Source organism: Oryctolagus cuniculus, chromosome 11, assembly GCF_964237555.1.
Source record: "Oryctolagus cuniculus chromosome 11, mOryCun1.1, whole genome shotgun sequence".
NCBI classification, from domain to species: Eukaryota; Metazoa; Chordata; class Mammalia; order Lagomorpha; family Leporidae; genus Oryctolagus; species Oryctolagus cuniculus.
In genome coordinates this window covers 116,534,971-116,550,833 of record NC_091442.1, presented here as the reverse complement: position 1 = coordinate 116,550,833, position 15,863 = coordinate 116,534,971, and the positions used below count along the sequence as shown (strand labels likewise).

Genomic DNA, 15,863 nt, shown 5'->3' with positions numbered 1-15,863 from the left:
TCCAGTCCTCAGCCCCCTGCGGGTTAGCTCCCAGCCATCCCCTCACCCTACAGCGTCCCCAGCGAGGCCCCTGGCTGCACACCGTCCTCCCCGCCTTGTCCGATCGCTGGGTTTGGAGCTGCACTTTGGGCTGTCTCCTCCCTCAGCGGGGGGCCCTCTGGGCTGTCCCTCCTCCTCCCTGTGGTTCCTCAGCTCCCGTCCCGCCCCCTGGGCCTGCTGCAGATCCACGCCTCCACACCTGAGCCCCCAGCTTCCCTGGCCTCGTGTGCCCGTTCCTCCTCCGCAGGGGCCACCTCTGCCCCGAGCCTTCCTCTTGGCCTCTGCACGTGGTTGACCCCAGCCGAGTGCGCCGCCCACCCCTGTCTGCTCAGGAACGTTGAGGTTCCCTGCTTCCTCTCCAGAGTGCCCTGCCAGCTCCTCCTCCCTCATCCACTCCCCCCTCTACAGGGCCAGGCTGCCTCTGCATGAGCCCTGGCTCTTCTTAGTCTGGGCCTGGGACCTCGGGCCCTCTGGGCTGATCACTGTGGCAGCCTGAAGTCTCTGGGACACACTTGGCATGAAGAGGAGCTCCTGGGTTGATGGTCCTGATTAAGATCCCTGTGCGGGGCCGGTGCTGTGGTGTAGTGGGTAAAGCTGCCACCTGCAGTGCTGGCATCCCATATATGCTGCCAGTTCAAGTCCTGGCTGCTCCACTCCAATCCGGCTGCCACGGCCTGGGAAAACGGTGGACGTCGGCCCTGCGTCCACGTGAGAGACCTAGAAGAAGCTCCTGGCTCCTGGCTCCAGATGGGCCCAGCTCCGGCCATTGTAGCCATCTGGGGAGTGAACCAGCAGATGGAAGACCTCTCTCTCTCTGCCTCTCCGTAATTCTGCCTTTCAAATAATAAATAAATAAATAAATAATTGTTTAAAAAAAAATCCTGGTGCAGCGCTGGGGGCGGTGACTTCTCGGAGGCCATTTCTGCGTTTGAAGCCCAGGACACTTCCTGCCTGGACATTCTTTTTGGATTTATTTATTTGAAAGGCAGAGAAGGGGAGACAGAAATCTTCCATCCACTGGTTCACTCCCTAAATGGCCACAGCAGCTGGGCCTAAGTCAGGACCCAGAACTCCATCCAGGTCTCCCACATGCATGGCAGGGGCCCAGGCACTTGGGCCGTCTTCTGCTGCCTCCCCAGGCCGTTAGCAGGGAGCTGGATGGGGAGTGGAGCAGCCGGGACTTGAACCGGCACCTGTCTGGGATGCTGCTGCAGCTCGGTGCCAGCCTCCTGCCTAGGTGTTGCCGAGAGGTGTGGCCGCCTCTTCCCAACGTGCCCGGCCCGTGCTCCCTCAGCCAGCCATGGTCTGCCGCCTCGCCGTGTGCCACGCAGGGTCCCGGTGTCTGCCTGTGCCTTTGGTTCACCCCCCACCCCGGCAGGGCCCTTGCAGGACGGAGGCTGGGCTGGGTCCTCTTACCCCAGCCCCCCGCACACTCTGGGCACTGATGCCCACCCCCGGCAGGGCCCTTGCAGGACGGAGGCTGGGCTGGGTCCTCTCACCCCAGCCCCCCGCACACTCTGGGCACTGATGGTGGAGGAGTCCAGTGCAGCAGGGGCGGGTGGGCAGGGCTGCTGGGGCGGCTGCTGATGGCGCCCGTCCCCTGTGCCGCAGCAAAGCCAACCCAGGTCTGCCAGCGACAGGCCGCAGCGCAGCAAGAAGGCCAAGGAGCCGAAGCCGAAGGTGAAGAAGCTCAAGTACCACCAGTACGTGCCCCCCGACCACAGGCGGGACCGCGGTGCGCCCCCCATGGACTCGGCCTACGCCAAGATCCTGCAGCAGCAGCAGCTCTTCCTGCAGCTGCAGATCCTCAACCAGCAGCAGCAGCACTACAACTACCAGACCATCCTGCCCGCCCCGCCCAAGTAGGAGCCCCCCCCCCCGCCCCGCCCCGCCCCGCCCAAGCAGGAGCCCCGTCCTGCCCCGCCCCGCCCAAGTAGGGGCCCCGCCCTGCCCCACCCAAGTAGGAGCCCCGCCCCGCCCAAGTAGGAGCCCCGCCCTGCCCCGCCCCACTCAAGTAGGAGCCCCGCCCCACCCAAGTAGGAGCCCCGCCCCGCCCAAGTAGGAGCCCCGCCCCGCCCTGCCCAAGCAGGAGCCCCACCCCGCCCAAGCAGGAGCCCCGCCCCGCCCTGCCCCGCCCCGCCCAAGTAGGAGCCCCGCTCCGCCCCGCCCCGCCCAAGCAGGAGCCCCGGCCCGCCCCGCCCCGGGGCTGCGCCGCCTGCCGCATGGCGCTCCCGTCTGCCTTCTCTCCTCAGGCCAGCGGGGGAGACCCTGGGGAACGGCGCATCCCCGCCGGTGCGCGGCGGCTCCAGCCCGGGCGCCCCGGGGCCCAGTGGGCTGGCGAGGCAGAACAGCACCCCGCTGAGCGGCAAGCCGGCAGCCCTGCCAGCCAACCTGGACGACATGAAGGTAGGGCCGCCCGGCTTTTAGGCAGGAAGGCAGCTGGCCCAGGCCCACCCCGGGGAGGGCAGGGCAGGGCTGGGCTCCACCCTTGTCACCCGTGACAGGGGCACTTCGGAACCCGTGCCGAGCCCACGTGGCTGTGATCGTAGCGACATCTCAGCCTTGGGAGTGAGCAGGCAGCCGTGTCAGTGTGGGACAGCGTGAGAAACGGGCCCCGCTACCCCTGAAGCGTCCAGGGGCTCAGCAGTCGCCCGAGTCCAGTCAGGCCAGCGGGGGCAGGGCCCCGGCTCAGCTGAATGTGACATGAATGCTGTGTGCGCTCAGGGGCCGGGGGCCCTGCCCGGGGCGCACAGACCTGGCTGGTGGATGTGGTGGGCGGAGGCCCCAGGGCCTGGCCTGGAATGGACCCGTCCTCCCTCGCAGTGACTGTGTCCTGCAGGAGGCCGCCTCGTGCGCCAGCCCAGATCCTAGCAAGACCCGGCTCTCGGACGCGGCCGGGATGGGCGCCAGGCTCCAGCAGACCTGGCTCGGCGCCCGGCTCGGGCCCTCTCCGTCTCTGTGATCTCAAAGTTCTTTTACTCTTGGGAACAGTTTTCTCACCTGTAAAATCAGTCCGCCTACTTTGGCCCGGCTTGGTGAGGACGGTGGGAGGGAGGGGACGGGCAAGGGCCTGAGGTCCAAGGCGCCCACCTGCCCGGCCCCGGCCCTGACTCCTGACCCCCCTGCAGGTGGCAGAGCTGAAGCAGGAGCTGAAGCTGCGCTCCCTGCCCGTCTCGGGCACCAAGACGGAGCTGATCGAGCGCCTGCGTGCCCACCACGACCAGCCCAGCCCTGCCCCCGGGCTCCCCAAGGCCCCTGCCGCCGCCTCGCTCCTGTCCAAGGCTGGGGAGGTGGTGGTGGCCTTCCCGGCCGCCCGGCTGAGCACGGGGCCGGCCCTGGTGGCGGCGGGCCTGGCCCCGGCCGAGGTGGTGGTGGCCACGGTGACCGGCAGCGGAGTGGTGAAGTTCGGCAGCACGGGCTCCACGCCCCCGGTGTCGCCCACCCCCTCGGAGCGGTCACTGCTCAGCACCGGGGACGAGAACTCCACCCCGGGGGACACCTTCGGTGAGATGGTGACCTCGCCGCTGACGCAGCTCACCCTGCAGGCCTCGCCGCTGCAGGTCCTGGTGAAGGAAGAGGGGCCGCGGGGCGCCCCCTGCTGCCGGAGCCCGGGGGCGCGCGACAAGGACCAGATGCTGCAGGAGAAGGACAAGCAGATCGAGGAGCTGACGCGCATGCTCCGGCAGAAGCAGCAGCTGGTGGAGCTGCTCCGGCTGCAGCTGGAGCAGGAGAAGCGGGCCCAGCAGGCGGCCCCCGCCCCGGTGAAGCAGGAGAGCAGCTTCGCCAGCTGCCAGCTGGGCTGCCCGGCCCTGGGCCCCGCACACCCCTTCAGCCCCAGCCTGGCGGCCTCAGCGGCCGACCCTGCGGATGCCCAGGTCTCGGCCCCGGGCCCGCCGGCCGTGGTGGTGAAGCAGGAAGCCGCGCAGCCTGAGCCCGAGCAGGCCCCTGCCTCCCAGCTGCTCCTGGGCCCCCAGGGCCCCGGCCTCCTCAAGGGGGCTCCACCTCCCACCCTCGTCCTCACCGTGACCAACAAGAACGCAGACGGCCCCGGGCTGCCCACCGGGAGCCCCCAGCAGGTACCTGGGGAGGCTGGGCCAGCGTTTCAGGCTCCCTGCGTTTAGTCTCCCTTCGGCCCTCCGAAATGAGGGTTCCCACGCCCACATCACCAAGGAGGTTACTGGGGCTTCAGGGTGAAAGGGGCTGCTTGGGACCCCACAGACCCAGCAGGAGCTGCCCCCACTCTGGCCAGGGACATCAGGGCAGTCCTGCAAGTGGGCCTGGGCCGCGGGACCCCTGAGCAACCCCCACCTACGCCTGGACCCTCGCACACCGTGGCCTTCTGGGGGGAGGTCCTAGCCCTGGAGCCTGCCAGCCACCGACTGCTGCTGCTTTCCCGTCCTGTGCAGCCCTTGTCTCAGCCTGGCTCTCCTGCCCCCGGTGCCCCTGCTCACATGGACCTGGAGCGCCCGCCACAGCCCCTCTTTGGGACCCCCACCCCCCTGCTGAAGAAGGAGCCCCCTGGCTACGAGGAAGCTGTGAACCAGCAGCCCAAACAGCAGGTGAAGGTACTGGGCCCGGCCCCCCGGCAGAGCACGGGGTGGGGGAGGCTGGCCTGTGTCCTCCACCGGGCAGGAACGCCCGGGCCTCCAGCGGGCTGAGCGCAGGGAGGGCTCCGCAGTCTCTGTGGAAGGAGGGGCCGGGGCTTCTGTCCACGTTCATCCTGTCTCTGTCCATCCCCAGGAGAACGGCTCCTCCAGCCAGCATATGGACGACCTGTTTGACATTCTTATTCAGAGCGGAGGTAAGGGCCAGGCCCGCGGCCCCTCTGTGCGTAGCTTGTCTGCAGCCTGAGGTGGGGGCGGCGGTTCAACTCTTGAACGCTTGGTGGGTGGCAGGCCTTCCCCGTTTGGACGGAGCACCTGGTGCGCGGTGCCTCTGGCTCCTGAGGCCTGGGACAGATCCACGGGCAGACATGTTTGCCAGGTGGGGACGTGAACCCCAGGTACAGGAAGCAAAGCTGTCACCTGAAGTGTCAGCGTAGCCAATGTTGGGGCCACAGTGTCAGGAGCTCGGGGCGCAGGGCCAGTGGGAGGAGGACGTCCGAGGTCCTGGGCGGAGCATGGGAGCCAGGGTGTGGCTGGGGCATTTGGGCTGCTCCAGTGTGGGCTCCTGGTCTGCAGTGGAGACGGAGCTGTGTGCTGGGAGGCGACCATGGGGACCGTGGGGAGGCAGGCGCCTGGGCTGGAGGCAGCGGTGCTGTGCTAAGGGGCTGAGCCTGCCCGGTTTGGAGAGAGCCTGGGTGTGGTGAGGGAGAGCAGGTGGGCTGACTGCAGGGCTGGGACGGAGACGCGCGTGGGCAGTCAGGTGCGTGCGGGCTCCCGGAGCCCTGGGTGTCCAGACGTGAAGGCCAGGTCATCAGGAGTGAGTTGCGAGCACAGAGTTGGGGCTGGAGGACTGGAAAGGGGTGGGGAGTGCTCTGGGGCAGGTGCAGGGTGGAGACGCAGGGGTGTGGGCCGACGGGACCCCTTTAGCGGTTTAGGGACCTCCACGCGCTCTGAGGGCCCAGTGCTGGGCGGGCCTTGTGGGGCTGTCCTTGGTGGTCATAGGCAGGAAGCCCGAGCAGGTAAAGCAGTTCAGCTGTGGAACCACCCTTTGCAAGGGTGACTGTGTGTGTGTGTGTGTGTGTGTTCCTAAGATTTATTATGGGAGAGAGGAGTCTTTCATCCGCTGGTTCACTCCCCAGACAGCCTCAACAGCCAGGAGCCAGCAGCTTCTTCCCATGTGGGTGTAGGGGCCCAAGCACTTGGGCCATCTTCTACTACTTTCTCAGGCCATAGCAGGGAGCTGGATCCAAAGTGGAGCAGCTGGGACTCGAACTGATGCAGGTGGCGGCTTTACTCACTTCGCCACAGTGCCAGCTGTATGACTGTGTTTTTAAGATTCATTTACAGCTGGCACCGCAGCTCACTAGGCTAATCCTCTGCCTAGCGGCGCTGGCACACCGGGTTCTAGTCCCAGTCGGGGCGCCGGATTCTGTCCCGGTTGCCCCTCTTCCAGGCCAGCTCTCTGCTGTGGCCAGGGAGTGCAGTGGAGGATGGCCCAAGTGCTTGGGCCCTGCACCCCATGGGAGACCAGCAGAAGCACCTGGCTCCTGCCTTCGGATCAGCACAGTGCGCCAGCCGCAGCGCAAAGATTCATTTACATGGGAGGCCTGAAGAGGCTCCCAGCTTTGGCCTGGCCCAGCCCAGACGTTACGGCCATTTGGGGAGTGAACCAGCGGATGAAAGATCTTTTTGCATCTCTGTTTCTCTGTAGCTTTCAAAGGAACAGATAAATATTTGGAGAAAAAAAGAGATGAATTTGAGAGTAGGAGGGAAGGGGTGAGATCTTCCATCCACTGGCGCACGCCCCGAATGGCCGTAAGGTCTGGGCTGGGCCAGGCTGAAGCGAGCTCCGTCTGGGTCCCTGGCGAAGGTGGCAGGCCATCATCCCTGCTCCCCAGCTGCTTAGCGGGGAGCTGGCCGAGGGGTGGAGCAGCCGGAGTCGGGCCAGTGCTCCAGGGTGGGCTCTGGGCGCCCCGAGCAGCAGCTTCACCCGACGGCAGCCCTCCTGAGTGGCTTTTGAGCTGCCCAGAGCCTTTCCGGGGTGTGACCCACACGCCTCAGGCGCTGAGCACCCCTGCCCTGTGGGAGAGGCAGGGTCTGCTTGTCCTGCCAGCCACTAGGAGGCGGCCCTGCAGGAGCAGAGGGGAGCGGGCCGGCCAGGCAGGGAGCTAAGCTCGGCTCTGCGTCTTTTTTTTTAATTGTAAAGTCTGGATGACAAAATTGGCCATTCGAACCATTTTTAAATGTACTTAATTTCGTGGCATTAAGCCCACAGTGCTGTGCTGTCCGTTTCTAAGACGTTTCCCTTCTCCCGAACTAAGACACGCAGCTTTCTGACCAGGAGCCCCTCCCCTCCTCCCACAGCCCTCGGCGGCTGCCATTCTTCCCTCTGTGCCGTGGACGGCTGTGGACGTCTTCGGTGGCTGGCTTACTCGGCGGTCCATGTCTGTCCGCCAGGGGACGCCCGTGTACCCTGCAAGGGAACTGCTGAGCAAGCTGCGCCCTGCACTGCCTTCCACGATGGCGGTCCCCACCTCACAGCAGCGCGGGGGTGGCTTCCCCCTCTCGCCATCCTGACTCACTGGGTCTGGCCTGCGCTCAGGGGTGTGGGCAGTGTCTGTCCTTGGCTGTTTCATCGTGTGCAGCGCGGGAGCGAGGGAAGGGTCTGCTTTCTCTGGGTCTCTGACACCCTCTCCCTGTCTCGACCGGCAGAGATCTCAGCAGATTTCAAGGAACCGCCAGCCCTGGCGGGGAAGGAGAAGCCGCCCGCGACAGCAGCCTGCGGGTCCCCACCAGCCACCCAGCCCTCGCCCTCTGCTGAGCTCCCCCAGGCTGCCCCGCCCGCCCCGGGCTCCCCTGCCCTGCCCGGGCGCCTGGAGGACTTCCTGGAGAGCAGCACCGGGCTGCCCCTGCTGCCGGGCGGGCCGGAAGGGCCAGAGCCCTTGTCCCTCATCGACGACCTGCACAGCCAGATGCTGAGCAGCTCTGCCATCCTGGACCACCCCCCGTCGCCCATGGACACCTCGGAATTGCACTTTGCCCCTGAGCCCAGCAGCAGCGCGGGCCTGGACCTGGCCGACGGCCACCTGGACAGCATGGACTGGCTGGAGCTGTCAGGGGGTCCTGTGCTCAGCCTGGCCCCCCTCAGCACGGCAGCCCCCAGCCTCTTTTCCACAGACTTCCTCGATGGCCACGACTTGCAGTTACACTGGGATTCCTGCTTGTAGCTCTGACTCCAGACACGGGTTGGAGACGGGCTGGAAGCCGGGCGGCCACAGAACTATGAGCAGCGTGGCGCTCTCCCCGTGGCCGAGTCTCGACAATCAGTCCCCTCCCCCTTCCCCGGGAGCTGAGGCTCACCAGGGCAGGGGAGGGCGAAGCCGCCCACAGTGGGTCCCACAGTCGGGCGTTAGAGGCCCGGACGGGGCCAGGGCTATTTGACCTTTTTTGAGGTCAGAGGTGCACGGTCTCTGGCTGAAGCTTGGCTAAGGCAGGGGAGGCCCAGCCAGGAGGCGGGTCCATGAGTGAACCTGTTCTCTTGCCCCTCCCCAGGCCTGCTTTTTTGGTGTCTTGGTGTGGTGTAACCAGAGGCTGACGGCGAAGGCTTCCTGTACAGGTGTATATACCTCTACTATATACCGACATACATATCTACACACACGGGGCGGCCAGAGGTGCAGCTCCCCTCCCCCTCTCACAGAAGGGCCTGGATGCAGGGCTCCCCCAGGGTGTGCCATGTCGGGGTGCTGGTGCCCAGGCCCACCCATCACGTGTGTTGGCCATGCCTCTGCCACCCCCTGCTGCCTGGCTCCCCGTCAGTGCCATGAGAGCAGAGGCGCTCCCAGGCTCCGGCCAGCAGCTCCCCACCCGCCCACATTCCGTCCCCGTTGCCTCACTGCAGCCAACAGCAGCCCTGGGGGAGGAGGGACCTTGGGCTCGACTCCCCGTTGGGTGCCAAGTGGTGGCCCCTCCTGGAGCCCTGGGGCCACTGACCTCACATTCGGGCCTGATCCGTAGGGGGTGGGGGTGGCATCACCAAAACCTGTGCTGGGATGGGTGGGGGGAGCCGTGTGAACTTTAAAATAAAAGCAAAAACACCCGCTTGTCTGCGTCTTCCTCAGCTCAGCGCCAGGTCCTGGCGTCCCACAGGAGCGTCCAGCAGGTGGCAGGGTCCTGACGCAGTTCCTAGGAGCGCAGGGCGCCGGCTGGACACCAGCTGGGAGGCACATTCTCACACACGATTTATTTACAAACCGCAGCCGCCACCCCGCCCCGCCCCTTCCTGAGCACAGGGACCACAGCTCCCCTCGAGGTTTCTGGTTAGTACCGGCGGTCGCTGGGGCTTGCAGGCAAGCACTGAGCCAGGCACCCACCCACCTCTCGTCTGCCCCCAGCAACCCTGGGAAGGCCAGGGCTTGGGAGCTTCTCCCGTCCTGGGCCACTTCAGACCCTGTCCCACTGCAGGCCTGCCACTGGCCAGGGTGGTGACGCACTTCCTGTTTGAGGGAGGGGCTGCTCGGGTCGTGCGCGGGTTGAGGCGGCCTGGGCACCGCAGCGTAGCCGGAGCAGCGCGTCACCCGTCTATGTCCCAGCTGAAAAGGTGGTGCTTCACCAGCATGTCCTGGACGCCCTCTTTCAGGGGCTGCTTCTCCTCCTGGGCACAGGACAGCCCTGTCACCGCGGCAGGAGCCGGGCGTGGGCGCCAGCAACCCAGGGTCCTCCGGGGCCCACCTCACCCACCTCTCTCTTGGCAGGGAGCTCCCAGTCCTGAGAGAGGCTGAAGGCAAAGCAGCAGAGCACACTGGGCAGAGGGGGGGAGGCGCTCGTCACCCTCAGTCAGCGCTGACTGCCCCCTGCCCCCGCCCCCGCCCGCAGCCAGGCCCTCACCGGAGCTCACACTTGATCTGAACCCAGCCAGGGCTGCGCAGGAAGGACCAGGGCTGGTACCACTTCTCCACCGTGGGCAGGCTGGAGCACAGCACCTCCAACCACAGGTGCAGCACCTGCTCGCTGGGGGCAGGCAGGGCCCTGAGGACCTGAGGGTCCCTGAGGAGCCTGGGCTGGGCAGGACCACTGCTCTCTGGGACTCCTCCAGCCCCGAACCCACCCCGTCTACACTCACTTCAGCCCCACACAGATCAGCGAGCGGAGCTTGACGTCCATTTGCACGTGTGCTGCATCGTGAGTCACGTTCACGGACTGCACGGCCTACAGGGGCACAGCTGTCACTCAGGTGACACGGGCCAGCCCGGGCAGGTTTAGGGGCTGGCAGAGCAGGCCCTGCTCACCCGGTACAGCAGCTCCTCCGGGGTCAGGACTTTGCCATCTTCATCCAACCTGAGGGGACCAAAGCTCCAGGAGCACTCTGTGGTTCGGGGCACAAAGTTGCCCCCACCGCCACCCTCCCCACCCCCCCGGGCGCCGGCTACCTGTAGGCCTTACAGAGCACCAGGCGGGAGTACACGGAATCGAAGTCCCTCTCGACCTCCCGGCCCGCCGCCTGTGGGCCCGGGACAGCTGTCGGTGCGGGCACACCGCCGCCCTGCCTGCCCCTCCCGCAGGCCCCGGGCACTGCAGGGCTCAGGCACAGGCCAGCTGCCGACTCACCTCCTCAATGAACAGCCAGGGGTGGCAGGCACCCCCAAGCAGGGATGGCTTCTTCAATCCATGTTCAAACAGGGCCTTGAGGGCCGGGCACAGGGTCCCTCGCACGAGGTCTGTGACTCCCTCCGTCACCGAGTCGTCCCCCGCAATGGAGTACTGACGGGGAACAGGTCGGAGAAGGCCCAGCCTGAAGCCCGCAGCCAGTCCCCGCCCCCCTGCCCTCACTGCCCTAGCACCCGCTGGGGCTCACAGGGGACACAGGCCCCGGCTGGGCCAGGTCAAGGCAGGAGCAGCTCCCAGGACAGTCCTGTCTTGCCACTCTTACCTCCTTGCTGCGTTCATCCAGGACTTCCACAAACTTGGCGGGGAACCAGCCTGTGGGAGGAGGGGCAGTGGCTGGCCAGCCCTCCCCGGGGTCCGGGAGAGCGTGCTCGCGGCCCCCACCTCGAGATGCCTCGAAGGCCCTCACCTCTCAGGCCGTTCAGCTCCCCGACCCAGCAGTGCTCGTCCTTCTGAGAAACGATCTGCGCGGGAAAACCAACACCAGGGCCCAGTTGCCAGGAGCCCCGCCCACCCCCGGCCGGACCGAGAGCCCACGGCTCAGAGGAGGCTGGGCGGGCTGGGGCGCACCGTGATGATGTCATTCTTGCGGAAGCCCAGCTCGTCGTCGTCGTGCCGCTCGAAGTCCAGCAGGGCCTTGGCCCGGCGCCGGTGGCTGCGAGAACACGCCACGTAGTTTTCATGGTCCCGCTGGTGGCTCTCCATGCTGTAGTCCGGGGTCAGCTCCTGCCGCAGCGGACAGAAGCGTGGGCACGGGGAGCGGCCTCCGCACCGTGAGCGGGCCTGGGGAGCCTGCGACTCACCACGCTGCAGTTCTTGGGGTCCGCGCACTGGAAGTGGCGCGCCACACGCAGCACGGCTTCCCGGAGGTCGGCCACCAGTTCTGTCTGCTTGATGTTCTTGGCCTTGAGCGCTTCCAGGTCGTCCTCCCCTAGGAGGCAACAGAGCTGTGGCAGCCTCCCCTCCCCAGGCCCTGCGGAGCGGACACCCACGCCCACAGCCGCAGGGGAAGGCCCAGGCTCGGCACCCAGCCGCCTGCAGCAGCGGGGGCTCACCGAACAGCAGGGAGGTGATGGCCGACTTCCTGCGCTGGGTCCTGCGCCGAACAACCTGCAGGGAGGGGGAGCAGGTCGGCGACCACGGCCCCCACCACGCAGGGGGACGCTGACCCACTACCAGGTCACTCCCACGGGCTCGTCTGCAAGACTCTGAGGATGCACTCGGAGCAGGATCTGTCCCACTCCCAGCCTGCCAGGGTCACAGTCTGGGATGCACGGCCCCTGGGGGCTGCGTCACCCCACACTGGCCGTCTCACTGGGCATGCCCTCCCTGCCCTGGGGCTGCATGGACAAAGCGCCCGTCTGTCCCTGCAGCCCCTCCCTCCAGGGACCCCAGGCCGTGGGCCGACCTGAGAGAGGTTGGTGGTGGCGCTGGTCCCCAGCAGCTGGCCCTGGTCTGCGATGAGGTAGGCCAGATGCTTGCGGCGCTGGGTCTCCACGGCCACGTCAGTGAGGGAGCCGGCCAGCCGCATGGCCTCGGCCAGCAGCAGCTCTGCGTCGTGGATCTGCGACGGGATGTCTGACAGCGTGTTGAAGATGGAGGCCGAGTTCTCAGACTGGATCAGCTCCTCCTCCTGGGCCGTGCAAGGGCAGGCAGCGGATGGAGGCGGCACTGCTGTGTGCCTGGCTGCAGGCTGACCCCATCCACGTCCTCAGACCCATCCCCCGCCCCACATTCAGCAGGCACCAGGGGTGTCCCCAGAGGGCCGGCAGGTGGCTGCGCCTGGCACACAGGCCCACGGCCTGGGGGAAGCACCTTGAGGCGCAGCATGCCCAGCGTGGTCTGGAACAGCACCAAGGAGCCCTCGTAGAAAAACAGGTCCCAGATGCGCAGCAGCAGCCTGACGTGCACCACGCTGGCAAAGGCCGTGAGGAACCAGTGCAGCGTGATCAGGGACAGCTCTGGGGAGACGGGGACAGCGCACAGGGGGCAGGGTCAGGAAACGCCAGGGAACAGCAGCGACGGGGACCGCGTGTGCCGCCGCCGGCTGTGTCCGGAGCTGCCGGCCTCACCGATGTCGTGCTCCTGCAGCAGCCTGTCCAGGCGGGGCAGGTACTGGACGATGAGGTGGCGCAGGACGCGCTGGTCGGTCTGCACGCCGAGCAGCGTGGTGCTGAAGTAGGAGGCGGGCAGCAGGTCCTCGATGACGGCGCACATCATCCAGAACGCGTCCTCCTCCTCCAGGAACAGCAGGAGGCAGGCAGCCACCTGGCCGGGGCACGGGGACAAGGCTTCGCTCCAGCACTCTGGGCGTCAGGCGCAGGCCCTCCCCGCGCAGGCGGAGGAGCCCTGCCTCTCCGGACCCCAGCGGCCCACTCTGCGGGGACCGCAGACGCCACTGCCCTTGCCCTTCCTGGGGACTCCCAGGTCCACCCTGGAGGATGAGAGACCTGGGAACGCCCCTGGGTACAGCCCTGCCCTTCTGAGGCTGTGCTCACCATGCCTGTGCCCTGGCAGTAGCCAATCTCCGGGTAGAGCCAGGCCAGGGCTCGGAGGACCCTGCGCAAGCGAGGCACCCCGATGCTGTCCACGCTGGCGAAGCAGGCGTTGCTGGGCATGGTGCGCAGCAGGTCCTTCTCGATCTGCCGGGCACCCCCAGCCCCACAGGGAGACCCGTGAGGCGAGCGGGTCCCCGTCTCCCAGGGAAAGGCGCCCCTCCTCCCTTCAGGGTCAGATGCCAGCACTTGAGGAGTGAGAGCCAGAGACTGCGCGGCTCGGCTGGCCAGGCGTCCCCAGGTGGGGTTCACCTCCTGTCCTTGCACACGCTGAGGCCTTTGGGAGTCCTCCCTGGGGCCTATGGAAGACTCAGGAGGCGCAGCTGCTTCTAGGCACACGGTTCTAGGCAGCTCAGGGCTAACGCCCCGGCCAAGGACACCGCCCGGGGCGGACGGTCCCAGAGCCGCAGGCGGCCCGCCTCACCTGCTTGGCAGCTACGGTCTCATCACTGGAGCTGTTCTTCACCATCTCGCGGTAGGACAGCTCCGAGTTCCTCTTCTTCTGCAGGGCCCCCGAGAGCCGCATCCACAGCTGCGGGAGGGCCGCACAGCACTCAGTTCCTCGTGACACCAGCACGGGCAGGAGCCTCTGGCCCCTCTGCCGCCTCACCTGTGGCCTCATGCCATGTGGGATGCCAGCCAGCACCAGGGAGCGGAGCTTCTCCGAGCGGGGCAGGGAGACTGCAATCTTGTCCCAGGTGAGGTCCCCCACATCGTGGTTGTGGGTGAACTCGAGGTGGGCCTGCCAGCGCAGCGTCTGCGGAGGGTCGTCCACCAGGGACGCGCTGGGCAGCGGACTGGAGCTGGGCTCAGCACCTTCTGCAGGGAGCAGAGGGAAAACCTGTCGCTTGCACCACACTCCAGGGCAGCCAAGTCTCTCCCAAGAGGGCCCTGAGCTCTGCCTCTAGGCCAGCTCTCTGCCCCGACACCCCCCGGCCCACAGCCTGCGGAGAGCTCAGCAGCACGTCCACCAGGCATCCCGAAGATCAAACCTGACCTCTTCACTGTCTCCCCACAGCTGCCTCCTCCTACAGGCTCCCCAGAGGACACCCCGTTCTCAGGCTCAGACCAGAGCCCTGGAGTCGCCTTTGGCTCTTCCTTTCTCTATACCACATTCAATCTGCAGGCAGGCAGGGCAGGATTTCCTGACTTCCGACCAGCGGACTCCTGCCTCAGCCAAGCCAGCATCCCTCGTGTGGGGCCGGCAGCGGCCTGGCTGGTCTCCAAAGGCTGCCTCCGCTGCAGTCACAGTGGTGCGTCACGGCTCAGAACCTGCTGGGCACTGGGCAAGGGTCTGCCCAGCCCCCTGCCCTCGCCTCCCACTGCCTTCTCCTTGCCCCTTCCTTACCACAGGGTGCCTGCTCTCCCCCACCTCATCCACTCCCACCTGTGACCCCAGCTGCGCCCCTCCCTGGCCTCCTCCTAGTCTAGTCTAGTGCCCTCCTCTGAGGAGCTTCCTTGGCCATCTGACACACGGCTCGCCTCCCCTCTTCTCTGTCCCTGAAGCGGTCTAGTCTGTCTGCCCCCAGGGCGGTAACCCAGACACACAGCCAGGAGGGCGGGCAAGCCACTGGGGGTCTCATGAAATACTGCTCAGGGACTGTGGACAGGCCTAGCCCTCGGCCCCACTTTTAGAAACATCAACTTCAGTGCCTTCAAATACAGTAAAATCCATGAATCTCATGTGTAAGTTTTGATGTGCGCCAACAAACAATGTCTGAACTCTGTCCTCACAGGACCCAGCGGCAGCGGGAGAGCACTCCAGTCTGAACGCAGTGACCCATCGGGACGAGGACGCTCCCGTCACACACGGAGTCCTCAGAGAGCTCATGAAAAACGCACACTATAAAAAACATGCATGGAGTTCAAGTTTTACAACAAAATAAACTCATGTTTTAATTCTATTTTCTACAAACTTATTTGAGAGACGGAGGGAGGGAGAGAGAATGCTCCCATCAACTGCTTCACTCCCCAGATGTCTGCGATGCTTTGGGCTGGGCTGTGGTCTGAAGCTGGGAGCTGGGCGCTCAACCCAGGTCCCCATCCTGGCGCCAGGAACCCAATTACTTGAGCCGTTGTCCCTTAGGGCCTACATCAGCGAGAAGCTGGGGGCGGGAGCCACAGCCGGGGTCAAATCCATGCGCTCCAACACGGGACGTGGCATTCCAGGCATCCCTTTTTCTCTTTTTTAAAGTTTACTTATTTGAAAGGCAGTGTAACAGACACGGAGGGAGAGATGGAGAGGTATCTTCCATCTACTGATCCACAACAACTAGGGCAAAGCAGGAGCCAGGAACTCCATCTGAGTCACCACTCTCCTGGGTAGGAGGAACCCAAGCACTCGGGTCAACATCTTCTGCTTCCCAGGCGCCAGCAGGGAGCTGGACCGGAAGCGTGGGGTAGCTGGAACTCAAACCAGGCACTCTGATATGGGACACAGGCACCCCACACAGCAGCTTAATCCCGGAGCCACAATGTCCCCGCCCCCGAGGCACATTAACTGATAGGCCAAACGCCTACTGCTTAGTGAACTTCTGAAAGTATACTCGTTCCTCCTAACCCAAGCTTGTAACCTCCAAATATCTGCTGCAGATTAGAACAAGGAGAACTTACATCAGAACCAGAAATACGAGTGACATACACATGACTGTTTCCTGTCAATTAAAATGTTGCATTAACTGCAAACTCTTAACGAGTTTGGGCCTGGTGACCAGCTAGCTGCCCCCGGTTCTGACAGATGGCCTTCCCAACAGCCCCAGGGAACCAACAGGTCTGTTTATAGTGGAAAACAATGGAAATGGCTTAGAGGCCCTTATTAATAAAAACATTATAAAATATTATGATAAATGCGCATCAGGATATTCTGTAGCCACTGAAAAATATGAAAAGGTCTTGGTTTTGACTGACATGGAAAATGCTCATGGAATAAGGTTAGAATATTATATATATGTGATATAATCTTAGTTATGAAAGCATATCAAACACACAAAGGCAGGAAAGG

The 15,863-nt window shown here is 65.1% G+C and overlaps 2 protein-coding genes across 22 annotated transcripts in view; one reads left to right on the top strand and one right to left on the bottom strand.

Moving 5' to 3' along the window:
- The window catches only part of MRTFA (myocardin related transcription factor A), a 208,803-nt gene extending 200,060 nt beyond the window's left edge, over positions 1 to 8,743 (top strand). For 6 of the 7 annotated variants that reach the window (XM_051834083.2, XM_051834080.2, XM_051834085.2 and 3 more), the window contains 6 exons: positions 1,651 to 1,901; positions 2,292 to 2,445; positions 3,168 to 4,115; positions 4,446 to 4,604; positions 4,780 to 4,840; positions 7,356 to 8,743. In XM_051834083.2, the coding sequence (XP_051690043.2) occupies positions 1,651 to 1,901; positions 2,292 to 2,445; positions 3,168 to 4,115; positions 4,446 to 4,604; positions 4,780 to 4,840; positions 7,356 to 7,870 (2,088 nt within the window). In that variant the 3' untranslated portion in view covers positions 7,871 to 8,743. The remainder of the gene's footprint in view (positions 1 to 1,650; positions 1,902 to 2,291; positions 2,446 to 3,167; positions 4,116 to 4,445; positions 4,605 to 4,779; positions 4,841 to 7,355) is intronic. The other variant, XM_051834082.2, reaches the window with a different exon arrangement.
- Positions 8,744 to 8,871: 128 nt separating this feature from the next.
- Positions 8,872 to 15,863, bottom strand: part of SGSM3 (small G protein signaling modulator 3) — a 33,409-nt gene continuing 26,417 nt past the window's right edge. For 12 of the 15 annotated variants that reach the window (XM_008275191.4, XM_070052969.1, XM_008275188.4 and 9 more), the window contains 18 exons: positions 13,473 to 13,681; positions 13,287 to 13,394; positions 12,806 to 12,949; positions 12,380 to 12,575; positions 12,123 to 12,268; positions 11,716 to 11,940; positions 11,363 to 11,417; positions 11,111 to 11,238; positions 10,878 to 11,033; positions 10,717 to 10,771; positions 10,573 to 10,622; positions 10,251 to 10,403; positions 10,073 to 10,143; positions 9,932 to 9,980; positions 9,766 to 9,851; positions 9,531 to 9,653; positions 9,384 to 9,444; positions 8,872 to 9,297 (listed from right to left, as the gene is read on the bottom strand). In XM_008275191.4, the coding sequence (XP_008273413.1) occupies positions 9,217 to 9,297; positions 9,384 to 9,444; positions 9,531 to 9,653; positions 9,766 to 9,851; positions 9,932 to 9,980; positions 10,073 to 10,143; positions 10,251 to 10,403; positions 10,573 to 10,622; positions 10,717 to 10,771; positions 10,878 to 11,033; positions 11,111 to 11,238; positions 11,363 to 11,417; positions 11,716 to 11,940; positions 12,123 to 12,268; positions 12,380 to 12,575; positions 12,806 to 12,949; positions 13,287 to 13,394; positions 13,473 to 13,681 (2,096 nt within the window). In that variant the 3' untranslated portion in view covers positions 8,872 to 9,216. The remainder of the gene's footprint in view (positions 9,298 to 9,383; positions 9,445 to 9,530; positions 9,654 to 9,765; positions 9,852 to 9,931; positions 9,981 to 10,072; positions 10,144 to 10,250; positions 10,404 to 10,572; positions 10,623 to 10,716; positions 10,772 to 10,877; positions 11,034 to 11,110; positions 11,239 to 11,362; positions 11,418 to 11,715; positions 11,941 to 12,122; positions 12,269 to 12,379; positions 12,576 to 12,805; positions 12,950 to 13,286; positions 13,395 to 13,472; positions 13,682 to 15,863) is intronic. The other 3 variants (XM_070052968.1, XM_008275193.4, XM_070052970.1) reach the window with 1 other exon arrangement.